Raw genomic sequence first — 22,594 nt, forward strand, 5'->3', positions numbered from 1 at the left:
TTTTTTTGTCAATAATGGGGAGGCGGGGCAAAAAGCTCAAGCAGCATGACTAGTCGTCCGTTCCTGCAGTGACCCTGCGGCATACACTGGGTAACTCGGCAACCTTTAGTTCCGCGGGAGTGAAAACACGGACAGCTCGAACAAAAGAAATTATATAAATAGTACCCCCCCCCCCCTTGAGTTCTTTAAAGTATATACCTTTACTGGTCTTGAAGGTTGCTCGCAACATCGATAAGGGGACCAAAGCTGCCGCTAGGGGCGCTACGACAGCGTAAGCTCATCAGAGTGGCCCCGGCGTTCGCGCACTGTGGGTAATCATAGCCTAAAGCTTCATTAAGGTAAACCTGCTACATGCTATGACGGTTTTCGACTGCAGCCTCAATGTGCGCTCAGGTAAACCTGCTACTTGTTATGACAGTTTTCGACTGCAGCCTAAATGTGCGCTCAGGTAAACCTCCTACTTGTTATGACGGTTTTCGACTGCAGCCTAAATGTGCGCTGAGGTAAACCTGCTACCTGTTATGACAGTTTCGACTGCAGCCAAAATGTGCGCTCAGGTAAACCTGCTACTTGTTATGACAGTTTTCGACTGCAGCCTAAATGTGCGCTCAGGTAAACCTGCTACTTGTTATGACAGTTTTCGACTGCAGCCTAAATGGGCGCTTAGGTAAACCTGCTACTTGTTATGACAGTTTTCGACTGCAGCCTAAATGTGCGCTCAGGTAAACCTGATACTTGTTATGACAGTTTTCGACTGCAGCCTAAATGTGCGCTCAGGTAAACCTGCTACTTTTGATGACAGTTTTCTACTGCAGCCTAAATGTGCGCTCAGGTAAACCTGCTACTTGTTATGACAGTTTTCGACTGCAGCCTAAATGTGCGCTCAGGTAAACCTGCTACTTGTTATGACAGTTTTCGACTGCAGCCTAAATGTGCGCTCAGGTAAACTGCTACTTGTTATGACAGTTTTCGACTGCAGCATAAATGTGCGCTCAGGTAAACCTGCTACTTGTTATGACAGTTTTCGACTGCAGCCTAAATGTGCGCTCAGGTAAACCTGCTACTTGTTATGACAGTTTTCTACTGCAGCCTAAATGTGCGCTCAGGTAAACCTGCTACTTGTTATGATAGTATTTGACCACAGCCTAAGAATGCTTTCTGGTAAACCTGCTATTTGCTATGACGGTTTTCGGTGAAGGTAGGTCGAAAACCGCCATAACAAGTAGCAGGTTTACCTGCGTCAAAAACCAGAAGGTTGTCTTGTTCATATTTCTTTTAGAAACTACCAGTGCAACTTGCCTCATAACCGTTTATGCCGAGTGCAGGTCACGTCGCTCTGCTGAAGTATCCTGGAGGGCGTATGCGAAGTCCCAATCACTGGCGCAGCACATCACATCAGCGCTGTCTGCGGTTCTGGTTTTTCATTCATGGCAGCACTGCCGAAATGCTCAATGTCACTGCTTTGCGCGAGAATGGCGAGGAGGAACATCTCTGGGTTGGAACAACATTCCAAATGGCCACTAAGGAATGGAAATCTGCGGCTGTCGACTTGTTCTCCCAAGGCATTATAGAGGTTTGTGAATTACTGTTTTCACGAAGGGAGTCTGGTACGTTTGAGAAAAGGTATTAAACTTTGAATCCTAGAAGGTGTTGCTGGTCTTGCATGATATACTTTCCTTCTTTTTCTTCGCTGTTGACAGAACTGACAAAAAAGCTGCACGCTGATGATGAGACGATGTAGCGAGAGTGTTGGTTTCCATTCTGGCGAGCTAAGATCGATAGTCGCGCTAACAGAAATGATGTTTTGAAATGCTGTTGCTAAAAATGCGGACAGGGCAGGTGTTTGTGTGCAATTTTATAGAGCACATGATAATTCAACTGACGATGGACATGTGCGCAAAATGAGATGGCTTGTGTGGCACTAGTATTTCAAATTCAGTGGGGAATGCCTTATTTATGCACACTTCCCGATTTAAAATTTTGTAATTATTATTTGCTTGCTTACAGTTCACGTACAAAATATCCAGCATTTGTGGGCGCGGATTGCGAGGGTTATGCAGAAATTATACCACTAGCTTAAACGAAAGGAGTTCGAGGTTGCTATTCGGCAACGCGTTATGTGCTGACTAGCCCAACTTGAAACATTCGAGCAAGCCACCTAAATCCTAGGTGTTTGAGAGAAAAACTGTGAACTCGCCTTAGTTTTCGTAGTTAACAAGTTCAGAGAGAAGTACGTAGACGAAGGCATAGAAGACGCTTTATGTCAGCAGTAGTAATCTGTAGCATTTTGCTGCACAAGCAGCACCAGTGGCTCATGTTACAATCTCTCGTGCGTGCATGTAGCACGAATGCAACTGCGTCGCACCGCCAGCAGCTTTAAGTTGTGGCGTGTGTGTCATGTGTTCACAAAACTTCATCTGTTTGAAGACGAGCTTTGCGAGCCGAAGAGCTGATGTACACTTCACCCCTGATTGGTTGTCGCGCTTAAAGGTTTCGAAGGCACACGGCATGGAAACAGCTATCGTAAAGTTTGTTTCGAGGTTCAAAAATGTTCTTATTGGAATAACGTGAAGCAGCGTTGAGCGCTTATCTGTGCTAAAACTTGCCGAGTTTATCTACCATCTAATGGTAGCTATGGTGGAGCAATTACCGGGAGAGTAACTGCAAGGCTAATGCGAGCAGTAGCGAACAGGACCCTCAACGTCTCATGGTTATATTTGGAGCTCTGCACACGAGAGTACAGAAACAGACGAGTAACTAGGTGCTGAAAATGCAGCGTTCAACAGTCCTGGAAAGTGGGTTCCACCTGTCATATACTGGTGGCTTAATGCTCAGTTGGAGTGCCGTCGGGACATACGCTAGTCTGTGCTTGTTCAGTGCAAACAAGGCATTAACCGCTGCCGGGCCTCTCCCCACAGTAGCAGTCGTTATAGGCTAGCCTCTAATAATACCTGGTTTTTTATTCTTTAAATATACAGAGCTCAATCGCCTCTAGTGTCCATTTCACTAACATAAGCGTCTACAATGCACGCGGCCCACCTATGCCTCATTGATAAAGGTCTTGCGTTGCTCTCATCAAGCAATCAAGTTTTCTATGGTAGTTTTTTATTAGGAAATTATTCTTGTGATGTAGCGTGCCCATGATAATTTCAAAATTGATATTGTCTAGACGTACGAAACCATAATGTCTGTAATTGTGTTTGGGAATTAAATGTGAAATATTTACATCTGCTCTTAATGCCAGGTGCTTGCTTGCTTAGCAATTGCGTTACGAAAAGATACACCCAGGAACGGCATAACAAACCGGTGATATGTTCGTTGTCATCTTAGTCGGAATTCACTGCGATAAAGGTAGTAACAGGGCTGCGAATCCAGTACTAGGATGAACAAATCCTGATTATCACAGAATGCACGACTGACTAACCTCGAAGAGGCAATAAGCGGAAAGAGAAACTAATTAAAAAAACAGTTAAGCTCTGTTGCTCGACGTGTGCATAACGAGGTTTCTACCTTGGGCTTTGGCTTCGACAATACGCAGATTGCATTCGTGGGGAAAACGTCCGGAAAATTTTCCGCCGCTGTCGCCGTTGATGACGTCAGCCTGGAAGAGGAACACTGTCCCCCTCCAGGCAGCTGCACTTTCGAACAGGACACTTGCAATTGGCAGGTCATGGATCGCGAAGACGTCATGCGGTGGTATAGGCACAAGGGTCCCACCGTGTCTAAATCCAGGGGCCTGGAGAACGATCACACATTGGGAACAGCGGACGGTGAGGGACTTCGTAATAAGTGTCATGTGCTGTTTGCGATTACATGCCCCAAGCTCTAGCAGTCGCTTTCAGTGTGAAGTTTGTGCTTATGAAATATGCGTTTTATTTTCAGGATACTATCTCCTTCTGGATTCCAATGACATGTCTGCGATTCCATACGGAGTTCTCGGGAGCCAGACTTTGACCAACGGCCCAATAGTCTGCTTCAGCCTGTATTATCGCATGGAAATGGAAAGTGAGTTCATTGCAGCTCGTCTCGTGATGCCAGAAGTATATATTTACAAAAAAAAATAGAAATAATAAAAATAACTTGCAAGAATAAATTTTTTTGAATTTTCAACGTTTTTTCTGCTTGATGGGCTCACAGATTACGGTGGTTTACGAATTACATCTCTCACACTATTTTTGTTTCAAAAGCTTGGGGGGTATAGGTTAGGCTAAGATGAAAAACGAAACAAGCAAGGTGTTTTTTTTTCGTGTTGTGATTTGTTGCTTTAATTTTTACGCTTCTGGGATTTACACTATAGCATGTCCACCTGGAGGGCAGGCAAGCAGGCGTGCCGGCGAGCAGGCTGGAAAATGAGCAAGCATACAGAGGCAGGCTGGTAGGCAGTCCACACCCCCATACATTTGTATTTCTCCACGCGCTGTATTTCAGGTACCTGCATTACTACTGCTCCAGTCTCGCTCTCGTAAATACTATGACGCCCAAAGTTTCGGTACTAATTCCAATACAATGTTTGCGGCTCATTCCCACGGGTATCTTTGAAGAGATGTATGTCACTTTGGCTATGCGCAAAAAGTAATCTTGCTATTGTTAGTGCTCGTTCAGTGTATATAAAATAAACCCATTTCTACTCTCCATATAGCATACGCTTTATCCTTGCTATGTAAATCATGAACAAAGACTACAAAGGACGCCCCGGTTGGGAACCCTTAGTTTGTTCACCTCCTCCATACAATATAGCTCCACGGTAATTCACGGCTGACAGTGTCATATGCACCTGTATCTCATGAAAAGGACACCAAAGCGACATGGTTTGATTGATAACTATTTCAACAGACTGAATTACTGCCAACAGACTGTCTTCAAAGCATCTGACCTGCGCAAAATATTGTCACAAATGTCGTAGTCTACGTTCTGCACCAGCGATATTTCAGCAAGTAATGGATAAAGTGCTGGCAGGCCTGGAGTGGCAGATTTTTGTCGTATATTTAAATGACGTCTGGCCTCGAACATTGAACGGCACCTGAAAAGGCTTAGAATAGTACTGGTGGGAATCAAGTTGTCCGGTCTTACCTTGAAAGCAGAGAAGTGCCACTTTGCTTATGAAGAGGTGCGTGTTCTAGGCCTCACGGTTAGCAAGGAGGGACTACGCCCAGTCCCGCAGAAAACCGCTGCTTTCGCACAGTTTCCACCGACGACTGATAAGAAAGCTGTGCGCAGATTCCACGGACTGTGCGCGTATTAGCGTCGATTTGTTAAAAACATTTTGAGCATAGCCTAAACTCTGACCCAACCGATAAAGCAGAAGTTCCATTTAATGGCAAATGCCGCAAGTAGAAGCACACACCGCGGTGGCTCAGTGGTGGCTCAGCGGTGGCGTGGTGACTCAGATCTCCAGGTGGTCGAAATTATTCCGGAGCCTTCCACTATGGCACCTCAACCTTCCTTTCTTCTCTCAGTCCCTCCTTTGTCTCTTCCCTTCCTGTGTGGTTCAGGTGTCCGCCGAGATGAGAGACAGGTACTGCGCCATTTCCTCCCCCCCCCCCCCCGTAAAAAAATGGCTGTGGTTTAGCTCTGGTTTAACCTAGCGTGACGCGATAGCTACAGCTGGCCGAGTGGAATCTTGTCACGTGACCAAACACGTGACGTACCACGTGATCAGTCACGGCGCCGCGCCGCCGGCAGCTGCTCCGCACCACGTGACCAACCACGTGACAGCGTTGCGGAACCGCGCTGAAGGCTCGAAATGCTACGGTAATGTAGCTATCGCTACAAAAAAAAATCATTTCAAGCAGAAGGCTTCAGGAAACTTAAGCGTCGTTTTCAGTCCCCACCGATCCTCGCGCATTTTGATGAAAACGACGATACTGAAGTTCATACCGACGCAAGCAGCGTGGGCCTAGGCGCCGTCCTCGTTCAAAAAAGCGACGGGCTGGAGAAAGTCATCGCATGCGCTAGCCGTTCCCTTTCCAACGCCGAGGCAAACTATTCGACATCTGAGAAGGAGTGCCTTGCCATCATCAGGGCTACGTCCAAATTCCGCTCCAACCTGTATGGACCGCCTTTCAAGGTGGTCAGCGATCACCACGCACGGTGCTGGCTTACCAATTTTAAGGACCTCCCAGGCCGCCTCGCTCGATAGGGCCTCCGTCTCCAGGAGTTCGATGTAACCGTCGTTTACAAGTCCGGACGCAAACACTCTGACGGCGATTGCCTCTGACGAGGCTCTGTAAATGCACCGCCGGCGGGTGATGATCAGGACACCATCCTTGGAACCACCAACTCCAGCTCTTTTGCACAGCAACAACGCTCGGGCCCTTACTTAAAACCCCTCATCAAGTACTTGGAAGGCAAGATTTCTTTACACCCGACTCGTTCAAGCGAGGATTGCATTCGTTCCATGTACAAAATTATGTCCTCGTGAACAACTTCGCAGCAAACAAAACAGCCTACCTCCTTCTTGTACCTGCAAGTCTTCGCGAAGTTCTACAGGCTTCACACGACAAGGCAACAGCTGGAGATCTGGGGCTTTCTCGCACCCTCCGCCGCATTCAAGACAAGTATTACTGTCCCCGACTGTCTGCCGATGTCCCACATTCTGTGAAAACTGCCCAAATTGTCAGCGACTAAAGACCACTCCCACCAGACCAACATGATTTCTGAACCCCATTGAACCCCTCTCAAGGCCCTTTCAGGAGATCGGCATGGACTTGCTTGGCCCTTTCCCAAAGTCAACGTCTGAAAATAAGTGGATCATCACAGCGAGCGACTACCCTAACCGCTACGCTGAGGCAAAAGCCCTACCAAAGGGAACCGCAGCAGAAGTCACAAAATTTTTCGTGGAGTGCATTCTACTGCTGCGACACGGCGCCCCCGATGTGCTCATCACGGACAGATGATAGATCGGGCTAAATAAGAAAAAATTGCCCTGCCCGCACTGTCTTGCGACAGAACAGGCTGCTCATCACGGGAAAAAAATATGGTGGGGCAAGAAAATAGAATTGAAAAATAAAATGCTCCAGCCCGTGTCACTAGGTATAACGTACAGAGGAACGGCATTCACTGCGGAACTAGCGCAAGCCATCCTGCGTTACAGCCAAACCAGCCACCGAGGACAACTGCATACCACCCGCAGAATCAAGGATTGTTCAAGCGCCGGAACAAAACCATCGCCGATATGCTCGCCATGTATGTCGATGCCGAACACAATACCTTGGACGTCATCCTGTCTTACATTACATCGTCTTCGAAAATATAACACCGCAGTGCAGGCCACTACTCAGATGACACCTTTTAGGTTCGTCCTTGGCAGGGAGGCCACGACCACGCTAGACGCCATGCTGCCCGACGTTACTGAAGAAGATAACGTCGACGTTGGCGCGTACCTTCAGGGCACAGAAGAAGCCCAAAGACTTGCCCGATTACGGATCAGACTAGCAGCGGACCGACACCACACGCTTGAACTTACGAAGACGCAACACGGAATAGAAGCCAGGAGATCGAGTCTGGGTTTGGACGCCCATTCGCCGCCGCGGATTGAGTGAAAAACTTTTCGCCGCTATTTCGGTCCATACAAGTTCTTCGACGGCTAGGTGAACAGGACTATGAAGTCTTCACTGAAAAAATGACTGCATTCCAGCGACGCCGCGTACGACCAGAAATTGTCAACGTCGTCCGTCTAAAGCCCTATTGAGCGCGCTGAAGAACGCTGCGTTTCAAATCTCGGTTTTATCGTGCACAGTCCGTTTTATTTGTTTCTAGTCACCCTATTTGTTTAAAAGCATCGGCTCCATGCTTCTTTGAGAGGAATAATGCTGGGAATCTTAGTAGTGTTTGTAAATTCTTCGAAGCTGCCGGCGCGCCGCTTTATCGCTCTGTTTGTTATGCAAGACGCGAACAGATTTATTTTGATTGACCGCATCTAGACACATTCGATTCTACGTTGTTCTAGAATGTTGTGGTAATTTGCGCGTGTTTCTCCAAAGTTCGCTATCAGTTTTAATTTGATTGCAGCTGAGAGCGGCAGGCATTCTGCTTGTTGCTTTCGCTGCCGCCGAGTCAATCAATTCGTCGTAGGCACACGTAAGCCCAATAAACGGTTTCTTTAGGAATCCTTTAGAATCCTTCGGTCTTTCTCACTGTTTGGACTGCATTCATCACAACGTGATAATATTTTGCAGTTGTGGTGAGAGCGTGCATCCCAAGACTATATATAACCTACGGTGTTGCGATTCGCCTGGATGAGTCAATACTAGCTTTCTTTTAACTTGGTTAATTAAAATTAGTCGGATGCACAGATAATCTTCCGTTGCCTGCTTAATCTGAAACACTTCTTGTATAGCTTTGAACAATGCCTGCCTAGTTTGGGGCTCTAGCTCAATACTTAAAATTATCGTTATTTAATCGTGTCCAATTGCTGATCTATTAGAAATCCTTTCCTGCGCTGTCGTCTAATCCTGGATCCGCAAGCTTAACTATATAGCTGTCCTCTTCATGGATGCAGCATCTGTTAGCCTATACAGAAATCTCTCCTGCAATTATTTTAAATTCACTACCTGATTTTCGTGCCGATGTAGTCAAAACTTGCGTTCCCCTTTATGTTGTTGTTGTCCTTGTCTTGTATGAAATATTGTATGCCTCTAGCATTCTTTTCTACCATTTTCTATTACCTCCATCACCAATGACAGCGTCTATAAACTCGCACACATCTAACTTGAGTTACATGTGCATTCCCTGTCCTAGCGCAGCCATTTGAGCCGTTCTTCACTACCGCGCTGCCTGCCTCCTTAGATCAATTCTCTCTTCAACTCCTGCATTTCTGCATTCTTCCAGATTCAAGGTTTTTTCTGCCTTTCCAGTCGTTCTTTTGTTCCACTATTCCTTTTTCTGTCCTGGTCAAAGCGATTAGTTCATTATAGTCCCAGTCTTTTGCTGGCGATTATGCTGCTATCTTCTCCCCTAGTTGCACAATATGGGCCACTTGTTTGCTGGTCAAAATAGTTATCTCCTTATTCTTGCCTTAAACTGTTGTTCTGAAAGCGTATCACCAATAAAGAGACATCCACTTATGATCAATCCCTAAGCTGCGCGCATGATATGAACTGCAACGCGGAGAATTAAATGCCTTTGCCGGGCGCATGCTATCGGGCCTTTGTTCTCTGGGTGACCTGCGGGCGGTGGTGTCGTCATTACTGCGTCTTTCTCGCCTTGGGCTATGTAACATTGTCATCCGTGAGAGTGATGTAGCACTACTGGACTGTGCGTTTCTTGATTTCCGTGTTGTTTATTTGGCCTTTACGTTTGCTTTCCCCATTAGCTAGGAGCAGGTCATGTTTGTCATAAATGGTCTACAGCTATGTTCCGCTGTAGTCCGTGAGCTATTATAGTTCCTCAACGCGGACATTTATATCACCTGTCAGGATAATCTTGTCATTATTTTTAAACTCTTATATGTCTTGGCTTATACAGTTGACTAACTCTTCATTGTTAAAGACGGATACTGCACAAAACACAGTACAAAAAAAATTGGCAGTGGCGTAGCTCAGCTATGCTAAGATATACGTAGCGAAAGCTAAGGCATAGCTTTGTTAGCCTTGGTTAACCTTGATTGCAATTCTAGATTAGTCTGGTTGGCTGGCTAGTTGTTGCCGCGTTGTTCTCCACGCGGTTTGTGACGTGACCAGTCACGTAGTTGTTCACTTGGCGCGGTGCGACGACGGTTTGAATGCGAGCACGGCGAAAGTGCGAGTTCGTGGCGAATATAGCTTTCGATACAGAAGGGAGTGAGCTGTCGCCTGGGGCACTACTTTTTAGCGGCAGGTTACTCTGCCTAAGTCCTGGGGTTGATTTCTGTCACTAAAAATATGGAATTCTTATGGTTTGCAACGAAATCGAATTTCGGACCCCTTTAAATCATGCGCAGTTCTAGCACTTATGACGATTTTAACGGGGGGTTCAATCCTTTTTATTTAGTGTGCTCGAGAGCTGCGGCGCCACATTTAAAAGCTTCCTCCCATTGCTAACTGCATCAAGTTATTAGGCGTTGCGGCAGAAATATGCCTCCGCTGCCAGAAGTAAGCATTCCATACATTTAGTCACTTAAATTTTGCATGTGGTTTGGGCAGCGTACTCTGAACCTAAAACGAAGAGCGCCGCAGGAAGGCCTACTCTCTTTATACTCTCATTAGGTCTAATTCGTATTTAGAGTGTGCCTAGGGTCTTTTGATGTGATCCTTAACCTTTCTGGGCATCTTTATTGCACTTTATCATCGAGTGAAATATATTCTCGCACGCTTGAAACTACCGATTATGCAATATTCTCTGATGCTCATAAAAATTACACCTTGCGGAGGTCAGCCTTGCAAATTTTATAAGCAGCCAACAAAAGCTGATGAGTGTCATGAATGTGTTTATTTTATCTCTTTTTTTCTGTTTCAGAGGGCGCAGTTTTGAACGTAACGTTCATCGATATGGTGAATGGTCTGGTAACAGGAAGTACCTCAACCGCGTCCGTCACCAGCCCAAGTGGCTGGACGCGCCTGTCTGTTCAGCGTGATGACCTTCCCCCTCGATATATCGTGAGCACCACTTCACTGTGCGCGGATATCTTGGGTAAAGCAATTCGTTCAACGGCATTGAGGATAAACCAAGGGAGATGCACAATTTACCCTATATAATAAATATAATAGAGAAACGGCAGCAGACATCATGCGTCCCTTTTTTTTCGTTGCGTTGAGTGTTCCCCCTCCCACACCCTATCTCGGCCTTAAGTGGGTTACACTCTAACAGCTTTAAATGGATGTTTGCCAACATCTGTGACCATGTAACCTTATGAAAAGAGCACCCATCCTTCCCGTCACTCATCTGCTCATGTTCAGAATATGGCTGTCATCATCTTCATCAGCCCGAATACACCCACAGCAGGGCAAATGCCCTTTCCATGTCTCTCCAATTAACGATGTCCTTTGCCAAATGAGCCCACCGTATCCCCGCCAACTTGTTAATCTTATCCGCCTACCTAACCTTCTGCCGCCGCTGCTACGCTGGCCTTCTCTTGGAATCCACTCCGTTACCCTTAAGGACCAGCGGTTATCTTGACTTCGCATTAAATGCCATGCCCAAGACCATTTCTTACTTTTGATTTTGACTAGGATGTCATTAACCCGAGTTTGTTCCCTCACCCACTCTGCCCGTTTCCGGTGTCTTAATGTTACACCTATCATTTTTCTTTCTATAGCTCGCTGCGTTGTCCATAACATAAGCTGAACCCTTTTCGTTAGCCTCGACGTTTCTGCCCCGTAGGTGAGTACCGGTATGGTACAGCTGATGTATAATTTGATCCTTAGAGAGTCCAACTACCACTCATGATTTGAGGGAATCTGCCTTATGCGCTCCACTCCATTCGTATTCTTCTTGTTATTTCTCTATCATGATCAGGATCAGCGGTCAATATCTGCCCTAAGTATACGATTCCTTTGCCAGTTCTAGCACCGCGCTAGCAAGTGTGAACTGCTGTTCCCTTGCGGGATTGTTGAACAGTACTTTGGTTTTGTGCATGTTTATTCTTAAATTAACCATTATCCTCTGCCTGTCAATGTAACTGCTATGTGGCCACTAGTTAACATCTTTTCAAGAGATGGTTTGAAACTGAACAACGAACATTTGTCAAAACCTGGTCAGCCAGTAAAAGTATTTTATAGCGTTCAGGTTTAGAGGGCCATTTTACACTGATAAATGCAAGTGACTTTCATAACTGAGGTATGGCAAAGAGCCGCGTATTCTTTCTTTCTTCGTTACTTCTCCGGAATATGAAAATGCTTCGACGACTATCATCGCCTCTTTACGCTTTTTCCATCTCTTGGACAGAAGGCAGTGAGCCTGAATGGGTGAAAGACATACAGAAGCTGAACTAAACAGACGATATTTCTGTTTAAAATTTGGTGTTATACAAAGCGAAGGTCCTCTTGCCGTCTACAGAAGCAAGACAAAAAGCATTTTGCAAATATTTCAAACATCCATACTAAATTCTGATATGTTTTTGGCATATAAGTATGTTCCTCGAAGGAATAATCGTGATCCATGTGAACCTCGGTAGCGCAGCATTATTATATAAAAACTAGGCGTAACGCTGCTAATGGGCTCATGTCCAAGTAATGTTACATAGCGCTAGAATGAAACAAAGGAAACGGCAACACAAGCCAGACATTTATTCGTACATTCTGGAGGTAATCGGCACTTTTTTTAATTGCATTTGTAGCTATAGTAGCCGCTGGGATACCACGCTATCCAGAGTAGAAATGATTATTTCTCACAACTTCGTCCCAGACAGCTCGTCGAGCCACGCCGGGAAACGTCTTGTTTTTACAAGGGCAAAAACAAGCGATGCAGATTTAAATGAAAACTAGCCGAAACCAGGATTTGGATCCGTATATGAGAGAAGAGTGCTAAACAAAGGGAGAAATATACATGTTGGGATGGTGTGTTATGAGTCACGGGTTTTAGGCGAGGAATTTGCGGATATGTAATGATACTAATCGGGTACGTCTGAATTTGCAGCATTTCTCTGAAGCAGGTACCATCGGTTTCGTCACTTGCTTGGCGTTCATAGCGGCAATAATTAAATGTTCACCAAAGGTCGGCTTCGAACGCGCACCGAACACCTCTTCTTGTGCATGATTGCAAATGCAAAAGGAAGGCGCATAGCAGGGCTCAGTATGTTTAAAGGGATATCGAGAGCCTTGCACACGCCGCACCGGACATGCCCCAGTGTTTAAGCTTTTCGAGTAAAGAAAGCGGCAGTTTTGGAAAATTTGAATTGCGGATGCCTGATCAAAACAGGCAGAAAGAAAAAATAAGGCTAACTTTATTCTTTTCCCCAAGGCCATAATCTCGATTGTGCTGAACATGTAGGCGAGAAGTTACAGTTTATACTGCACCGTTTAACAAAAATTAATGTTCACAGCAAGCTTGAACGAAAGGAGCGCTATGGTTTATGGGTCGCTCAAGCCTACTAACGGTAACGCGCTTTGCAGATTTTCATCACCGCAACCATTGGATGGGCGCCGAGTGACGTTGCCATCGACGATATCGATTTGCGTGTTGGGAAGTGCGCTGAATTGCGAGCGCTCAAAGACCAGCAGCTAACCACAGTGTCGCCCCGTAAGTGAATATTTGATTCCACTGTGTCCATTTGAATGAATGCTTAGAGCACTTGTCGTTACATGAATTAAAAGCGGAAAAGATTTAAGTTTACAATGAATCTGAAAACCTAGAAGTAAACGCGTTATATTCTCAAAATGCAAGCGCCAGAATACGAAAAATGGTCCAATTTAACTGCTAAATTTCAACTACCCACAACAGCCACATGCTGCTTGTAGCGCGGATGTCTTCAGCTTAACCCACGTATCCTCTAACTTCGAGCCCTGCGTAACCGAATGAGTACCATGACACACGACCACAAAGTCAAACACCATCCGTGACGTCGTCAAAATATTGTACTTTGTGCTTAGCTGACATTTCAATTTTTATCGAGTGGCTAAATTTGTGGCGTGAAGGCTTCAGAAGAAAATCAGCCATTCTTAGCATCCCTATCTCCCATATAGTCGCGCCTGACGGTTACGGTGCAGCAGCTATTTCATCGCTACTGTTTAGAAATACATTCGTGGCTTGTTAATGTGGACACTTTGGTTCCCGAGCAGGAATGTTTATAAAGCGAGTCATCCGTAAGAACGAGTCATGAATAAAAACAAAACCAAATATTTTGATATTTTTTAAATGATTCCTAACTGCTTTGCAAAGTGGCGGGTAGTGAAGTGGAAATTGGGCAATCCTACCAGCTCAGGTGTATTATTCTGCTCGCCATTATTTTAAAAGTCAAATGGTTAAGTTGAAGCACGTTTGAATCGCCTAGTGGTCCATGAGATGGATAATAGTACCGGTTGATGTGATGAAGTATATCCTACCGTGACGGTTCCCATCCCAAAAACTCTGTACTAACTCAGCTGATAAACGCTGAATGTGGTTTTCAACGGAGCATACAGAAATTTTTTTTTCGCAGTCATCCAATGTGGCAAGCGGCAAGGCGCGTCGACCTGGCACCTTACCACTGTAAAGGATAAAACCATGCACAATCTGAAAGGCATCTACTACTTTATCTCCATATTCGCGTGCCTTCATTGATGTTCTACACTCAAATCATAAGGGGCGGAACATTTGGTTGAGGCACTCGGGATTTAGTTCGCATCGCTGTCCATACTAACGGGACAAAAATACATGGACCCCAATGGGCCCCGTGCATTTCACGCTGTGCAGTGCCCGGAGAGCGAGTTTCCATATTAACGAGGCGTAACTACACTGAAAAAGTTTGGTCCCAAGAAAAACTCTCTATAATTCGAGTCGTCCATATTAACGGGGCTCGTATTAATTGGGCACGAATGTAATTTATTTAATTATTTTTTCTTCAAAGGTCCACAAGGGGCATTACATGAGGAGTGGGCTGAAAAGGCAATTAGCATGAAAAGAGATGATCTTCAATGGCGGTTTCTAATTTGCTGAAGTCGATGATGCTTGCCACTTCGGACGGAAGGTCACTCCAGTCTCGGGATGTTTTCAGGAAAAAGAACTGGTGTTATGTTTTGGTCCGGGCTTACACAGGGTAGACGGCGTTAGGGTGACAATTACGGGGAATACGATGAGCGCGTGTGATAGGAATAACTTCGTGATTAAAGGTATGGTAAAAATTATGATACAAGGAACGACGGGCGATCTTGCGACGACTGGCGAATGGGGGGGATTAAGCTGAAACTTTAGTGCGAAAACGCTAGTGTGATATGAAAAATTAGAACAAGTGAATCTTGCAGTGCGATTCTGGACAGATTCAAGCGTGTCAATGAGGTTAGCAAAGTTAAGATCATAGACAGCGCATGCAAACTCTAGTTTCGACCGTACAAATGTTCATTAAGCAAGCAATTTTATGGAATGCGGCGCTAAGTCAAGGTTTCGGCGCAGGTACCCAAAAACTTGATTAGCTTAATTAGTTACATGGTGAACGTGTCGCAACCAGGTTATATTTTTACTTAAATGGATGCGTAGATATTGATGGGAATGTACAGATTTAATGGGAAGGTCGCTAGTTGTATAAATTGCATCCTGGTGGTTGCGCCGGCGCTGGAATGAAAGAAAGGAAGTTTTAGCAGAATTTAATGACATTAGCCAGGTTTTAGACCACTCTTGAACGCGTAGCAGGTCTTCTGAAGAATGGTAATGTCGAACTGGTTGATGATTGGGCGATAGATGACACAATCGCCAGCAAATAGCCGTATGTTAGAAGCGATGTTAGAGGGCAAATCATTTATATAATACGAAATAGAAGGCGCCTTAAGACAGATCCTTGCGGAACGCGAGACCGAACAGGGGAGAGTGATGAAGAATGAGAACTAGCGTGAACGAATTGATAACGGCCCATTAAGAAAGCACGGATCCAATCCAGAACCAAAGGTTGAAGGTTTAGGCGTGAAAGTTTAAGAATGCTGCGTACATGAGAGACTTTATCAAAAGCCTTATCAAAATCTATGAACCTGGCATCCGTAGGAACGTTATGATCTAGACATGTATGTATGTCATTAAGGAAGAGGGCAAGTTGTGCATCACAGGAACGACTTTTGCGGAAGCCATGTTGATTATGATAAAAAAGTTATGCGATGATAGAAACTTGGCAGTATGGGAATGTATTACATGTATCATGATTTTTCAGCAAACACATGTTAACAAGATTGGCCTGTAATTAAGTGGTGATGATCGGTTACCTTTTCTGTAGACTGGAATGACTTTCCAGATGCGTCAATCGCGTGGTAGTGAGGATGAAGAAAGCGACTTCTGAAAAATTATAGATAATATGACACTACACAGAACTTTAGCATTTTTCAGGATTTTTGGGTTGATGCCGTCAACACCGGCAGATGATGAATTTGGTAATGATTTTATGATTTTTAATATTCCATTTGGCTCAGAGATAATGTTTTCCATAGGAGAATCATTAAAACAATGACCTTCAGGGAGGTCATCGAGAGATTCATCAGTGAATACAGAGCAAAACTGATCATTTAGGATATTTGGAACGTTTAAATCAGAATATGTAAGTCCGGAATGATCAGTTATTGAAATTGTGCTAGACGTAGAGGCAGTAATAGTTTGCCAGAAGCGTTTTGGGTTATTATGCACCATATTATGCAAGGTGTAAGAAAAGAAGTTACCCTTAGCTTTGGCAACGTCGGCGTCATAGTTGGCGGAGGCAGCGCAATATTTTTCCAAGCGTGCGCCATGTCAGTAGCTTTAGCTGTGCGAAATAATCGTTCTTTTTGTTGTGTAATCTTTTTAGCGTTTTATTAAAGCATGTGGAACTCGGTCGCTCTGCTATTGTGATAGTAGGAATTACCAATAAGGCGTTGTATTTCTGACTTAAATGTAACAAGTTTGATTCCAGTGAACGAACTTGAAAATCAGGGGTAAAGTTATCGAGGAAAGCAGGGAGACCGTGGTTAAGACTGTTGTAATCACGTTTATCATATAGGGCAGAGTGTTTTTTTTCTTTTTGTTATTCTGTAGATGACATGAGAAAGTGGCTTGAATAGTCAGGTGGTCGCTAAGCCCTTCTAGATAAGTTATAGGTGAAAAGCTACCAGGTTGGAATGTCAGCACGAGGTCCAGAATTTTAGCAGAATGATTTCTTATTTTTGTTGGGTGATCTATTATTTGTTCTAACCGAAGAGTGAGGCAGGCCTGAACAAATCCGCTATCAAGATTATTTTTTGAGAGAGTGGAAGCAAGATCGGACCAAATTATGGAAAGAAAATTGAAGTCACCCAACAATGAGCTTGGAGTGTTTGGATAACGTCATGAAGCAGAGCACTAAATGAAGAGTCATGCAAGGAGGGCGATAATAAACTCCGATTAGAACTCTAGGGTAAGACTGGTCGCAGCAAAGCCATACTATTTCCAAAAGGATTGAAATGTTTACCTGTGAACAATATAATGACCAATCAGGGGCTATTAGGACTCCCCCACCTCGCTTATCTTTGCGATCTGATCAAAAATATCAAATTTAGGAAGAGAGGGGAATATTTCGACGTCGCAGATAGCAGATGTAAGCCAGGTTTCGGTTAACAAAGAAGGTTAGCGAAACATGATTCAACTGAACTGCTTAAAGCTTCACGTTTCGTGCCGATATTAGTCAATAGGAAGGATAATTGAAAACGCGGAGCCTGTTTAGGACTGCGTTTCTGATAAAATGATTGCTAGGTATGCTGTTCAACATAGATGTTATTGACGTGATCGAAAGTGTACGTTTTCTTAAGCTGGCCGGTTCTTTTTGTTGGGAATTAAATTCCGAGTTTAAATAATAAGCAGTATTTTAAAGTTGATCAAGCAATGATACACAGTATATATTACGTGAATAAATTGATAGGAGTACATTGTATCCCTTGTGTGGCCGCTCAGGCTATTGCACACTTGCCGAATTTGCTTGACTAGTAGTCTTGGCGATAGGACAGTACGTCCGAGTTCTACACCATATTCCTAGCTGTAAATAAAAGCGCAGAGACAAGGGATAGAGGAAGCAGACAGGACCGGCGCTGACTATCCCTTGCGGGGTATTAGAAATAAAAACAGAAAAATATACTGTTTGTCTCAACCAGGAGCGCATGCGCAAATCCAAAAACGAACTTATACCTAAGTCATTTGAATTTAGATATATTAGTTCACAATGAAAAACACGTACGGAGGCGGTGCTTGCGCACGAGCCATGGTTTTTGTGAATATGAAGCGCTTTTACTGATTTTCCTTGCTAGCTTATCTTTGTGTTTGTACAGGACCCCGGATTCATTAAAAAGGGGAGTGCACGATTATTTAGAAGGATTAGGTTGGCGATTATGCGGACAATCGCAGTAATCGAAAGCTAAACTTGAAGACGAAGCACCTTTCAAAGAAGTCTTGTGATATCTTAGGCGGGTATTCAAGCGCCTTCCTGTTTGACCTGTATAGGTCTTCCTGCACGTGATCGGCAGTTCATACACAACTCTTTCAGCCCAGGGGATGAACCTCAAGCCATGCTGTACATGGCACCTTCTTTTTTTTTCTTTTTTCCGCTACAGCAGAAAAGCGTACATCTACGCCATAGCTTCTGCCTACTTCCTTCAAACGGTGGGATATTCGATGAATTTACGGCAAGGCGGCAAATTTCCGTTTTTCATTTTTATCTTCTGTAGAGGGCTCTGGTGGCTCCTGCCTACCACATGATTTGAAATTTGTTAGTATCTTACTGCATGCAAGTACTATGACATCATCCGGAAACCCTGCGGTCCTTGGCCTTTCAACCTGTTGGCAAAAAGGTGCACTGAAAGTACGCACGCATAACTGGGAAATGGCAGCACTTTGGCAAGAAACTGCAATACCACATTTGACTATCTACGAACGCACTGAATGAAAACTGAGCAAGGGCTTTTCAGATCTGTGTAGAAAGGACCAGCACATATGATCAGGCTTTTGTACCAATTGATATTTAAAATTTTAGCTCATTCCTGTGAGGGGTTTCACAAGTGAAGGTTCGACTGTGTTCACTTTCGTCAAAACCTATAAAACGCCTGTGACTTGCCTGTTGCAGTCATCGTACTGAAAAAAAAGAAAGATAATCATCCACGTATATAGATATGCGTTTTGTACGGCCCTCCGAATTATATTCAATAGCTTTACCTACTTAACTGAAAAATGTGTTACTGAGTACTGCAGCCACTTTTGAACCAATGCACGCTCCCTTTTTTGTGTCTACAATTCTCCTTACCATTCAATAGAAGTGAACGTGAAATAAAACGACCAAAGCTTCAAAAATGCCCTAACAGAGATTCCGCATTTTGCTATGAATTCTTCTTCACCATTGTCACCTTTCAAACATTTACTAAAACATCGCAGGATATTGTGTAGAAGAGAGCAAAATAAATCATTAACATCTATAATGAACCTGTGGCACCCACCCGGATTATGACACTTCTAATAGTGAGTAAGAGCCAGTCCGAGAAATGGGTCAGCTATCTTTTGTGAACCAAGATTTTTCTCTAACAAACTTGAAACTTCATTTTGTCATGTGGCTCGCTCTGTAACGATACAGCGGAATGGAACATCAGGCTCATGCGTTTCTACAGAAAAAAAAAATGCTTTCAGACAGTTCTCTTTTGCATTCTGAACAAAAGAGTGAAGCGTTTCTAGATTAAATTCTCCCAGGAACCGCAAGGCTCCACGCTTTTTCCTATTAACCTTTTCTAGGTAGTGGTTTGAAGTTGTTAGTGATGGCTTCCCTTGCTTTCTTATTAAACACTTTTCCCGGCATATTAAAAGACCCTGGTTTGTCAGAAACAACCACCCTCAACATTTCAGACTTCAAGAAATTAACCAACGGCGCAAAGCACCATTTTTTTACAAACGCGCCCTTAACCAGTTTTAGAGCATGAACACATTCAACAGCGCACCTAGGCCGCTCCTCTTCTTGAAAGGGGCTTCATCCTCAAATCTAGCTGTGCATGACAGAGATTGTGCTTACAATTCCTTACAATAATCGACCTAACTATTCTAAAAAATCGCGCATTCCCCCTTTTAATGAAACCAGGGTCGTGTGCAAACACAAAGATAAGTTAACAAGGGAAATCAAAGAAGCGTTTCGTATTCACAAAAGCCGTCACTCGCGCGTAGCAATCCCTCTGTATGTGTTCATGATTGTGAACTAAAATATCTAGATTCAAATACGTTAGTTATCAGTATGTGTTTTGGTGTTCCTCATGCGCTCCTGGTGGCGACAAAGGAGTATATTTTTGTGTGTTTCTTTCTAATAAACAGTGCACAGTTGTTAGGGCTGCGCCTGTCTGCTTTCTCTTTCCCTTATCTCTGCGTTGTTAGGCACAGTCCGTATTTACCACTACCTTAACTCGCCGCCTTACTGAAGTATTTTCCTAGAACAGGTAGTTTCAAAACCATTGTTAGCGAATAGGAAGATTTGTGAATCATTGTGAACCTCGACTTTGATTGTGAGCTTGCAGGTTCCTGCACGTGAAATAATTTAATTTATTTCACGACCCGGTTTCGTCCATAACAGTTTCCTCTTCGTGAGAGTTGTAATTTTTAGGAGCAATAAAAGAATACGAACGTCGTGAAAATATGAACATAAACAAACTACTCCGTCTCCGAATCTTCGGCCCTGAATAAGCCGGCGAATGAGCATTCCAGAATAAGCTCGTCGGTGTTGTGGTCAATGCGCAACGTTGTGGGTCATACCTTCGCAGTCCTTAAGCCCTGATAAAGCAATGTAAATGGGATTGCCTTAAATAGCACATGACCTCTTGCTCACTGCTTTGCATGCAGCTTCTGCGCATTGCCGTTCTAGGCATGCCTCGTTCTATGCATGCCGTGATGCCGCATCTATCGTGCATTATCTGCAATCAACACTTGCAACGGGATAAATATGTTATCCAAATCTCAGAACCCAGCTTAATATATATGTCACAGCATTAGAGGACTTGCGTTAAAAAAACGCAGATAGGCCTCTATAGGCCTCGTATGTTTTCCGTACCATACACGGCTGTCCTCTAATATCAGGGAGACATTACGCGGCAAATTATTACATCACATAACATGTGGTGCTGTACATTGCACACGATGAAATTAAGTGTCACCTTGCTTTCTCTTACAAAAGGCCTGCCGGCTGACTTTCCTTTGCGGGGTATTAAATTCAGTGCAAACGAGTCCAAACGGTGGTTTGGATCTGCTGAATGAATTCAACACCGTACTGTGCTCGTTGACCGACGTTGCTATGCTTCAGCTCAAATCAAATTCTTGAAGAAAGCCAGGACACTTATTGTTGAATATAAAACTTTTCCGCTGACGTTTTGCCAACGCCTTCTTTGTAAGAAAGCCTTCAAGTCTTAATATCAACAGGATTTCAAGACAAGTGTTGTCTAAAAGTGGTTTAAATTTCAGTTTGCTGCGCTCCAATACATGCGGGCCGGTGCTGTCACCACGACGAGAATGTTCGCTCTAGCGCGCAGTGGCAAGGCAGCCCTGCAGTCAGTAGACTATGTCATTTCTGGTCGTTGGTGCTGCGTGAAAACGGCTGGCCTTACCTAAGTGTGCACCAGCAACCGTCGGGTTGAATGATATAAATGATGTAGCAGCTTTTAATGTTGCGGCACAGGATTTCAGGACCGGCGCATGAAGAAATTATAGTTGAGAGCCTGTTCTTATGGCTGTTTTGCTTACTATTGTTTAAATCTCTACGTATCGCGTGCTTTGCGGAAGAGACAACGGTGCACTCCTCATAAAGATCTAATGTGGTCGTCATTGATGTCGGGTATTACCGTCAGGAACAGCAAGGAATCCAGTACGAAACATATGCAATGAAACGGTACTAGGAGCAGGTAGATGCGAACATTGTACATGCGGCGCACTTAACCAGGAAGACGGACGGGGAGCAAACGCCCCCAGAGATCGACCAGGGGCCTCCACGAGACCGCTTCTGCTCGAGGGTCGGTGCTAGAACGCCTGCAGAAGGATATTATTCGCCGTGGAGAGATTTCCGACATTGCGGCCCATTTCCGAGGTCGGAATGCGAGATCTGCCTGCCTGGTTAAATATGGTAGCCTATTGCAGTTGCTGTGTTGTGTTGTGTGAAAGTTACGCCATCCGCGGATAGCCCTTTATTTAATGCGATTACTCAGAGATTGAAGCTGGTACTCTCCCTACTACATCCAGCAAGAAATGTAGTAGATAGGGGCCTCGGACAGTTGTGCGATTCGTATGTGAAAAAGCTCGACTGTGTCCGTGTTCTTGTACTGGCAAAATTTTTTCCCTTAAAAGTGAGCACCGCCAACGAGGACAAGATGGTCTTCATTTTTGTGCTTGTTTATTTTATTTCACTGTAATTATTGAATGGTTAATATCTCTCGGCTTGTTTGTATTCTCTGTGAGCGCGAAATTTTTGCAGCAAGCTGATCTTTCTTTACTAACATTTGTTTCAGAAGTCCACGGGGCTACACGCACCTTAACTGCATCTCTCGTGTTCATTTTGTTACCTTGCGTGACTGCAGTTATTGCTGCGATTATCTACAGGAGGCGAGTCGCCGCGCAGTAAGTTTTGTCAGCAACGTTTTGAGCAGCTCTTCTGTTTAATGTGCTTAGTCCTATGCTTTACTTCCAATCCTCAAATTCTCCAGTACATGCTGGCGGTTTCCTTCCCGTCCTTTTCATCTTCTAGACGTATTGGAGAGCATTTTTTTTTACTGCGTGAGCAGTGTAGCTCTATTTCAGCCACAAAGCGTGGTGTCTGCATTGTGTCCGAAGCCCCTACCACCCACAGGGGAGCACTTCTCGGCCCCCACGGGTAAAAATGAGCCGCCTACTTACGACCTTCCACCCACCTCCACCCTTCACAATCCCACGACGAGATTATATTCACAGACACAATTGGAAGGAGATCAATGTAAAACCGAAATATACAAAGCTGCTTGCGTAGATTAGTTGGATCATACCGCATGCTCGCCTGGGCAATTTTCTTTTCCGGCAC

The 22,594-nt window shown here is 44.4% G+C and overlaps 1 protein-coding gene across 1 annotated transcript in view; it reads left to right on the forward strand.

Annotated features, from left to right (window-relative positions):
- The window catches only part of LOC144129714 (apical endosomal glycoprotein-like), a 210,625-nt gene extending 188,463 nt beyond the window's left edge, over positions 1-22,162 (forward strand). Inside the window, exons 34-39 of the mRNA XM_077663811.1 lie at positions 1,326-1,573; positions 3,539-3,770; positions 3,883-4,005; positions 10,435-10,574; positions 13,029-13,155; positions 22,050-22,162. Coding sequence (XP_077519937.1) covers positions 1,326-1,573; positions 3,539-3,770; positions 3,883-4,005; positions 10,435-10,574; positions 13,029-13,155; positions 22,050-22,162 — 983 coding nt within the window. The remainder of the gene's footprint in view (positions 1-1,325; positions 1,574-3,538; positions 3,771-3,882; positions 4,006-10,434; positions 10,575-13,028; positions 13,156-22,049) is intronic.
- Positions 22,163-22,594: the final 432 nt, after the last annotated feature.

Source organism: Amblyomma americanum, chromosome 4, assembly GCF_052857255.1.
Source record: "Amblyomma americanum isolate KBUSLIRL-KWMA chromosome 4, ASM5285725v1, whole genome shotgun sequence".
Lineage (NCBI taxonomy): Eukaryota > Metazoa > Arthropoda > Arachnida > Ixodida > Ixodidae > Amblyomma > Amblyomma americanum.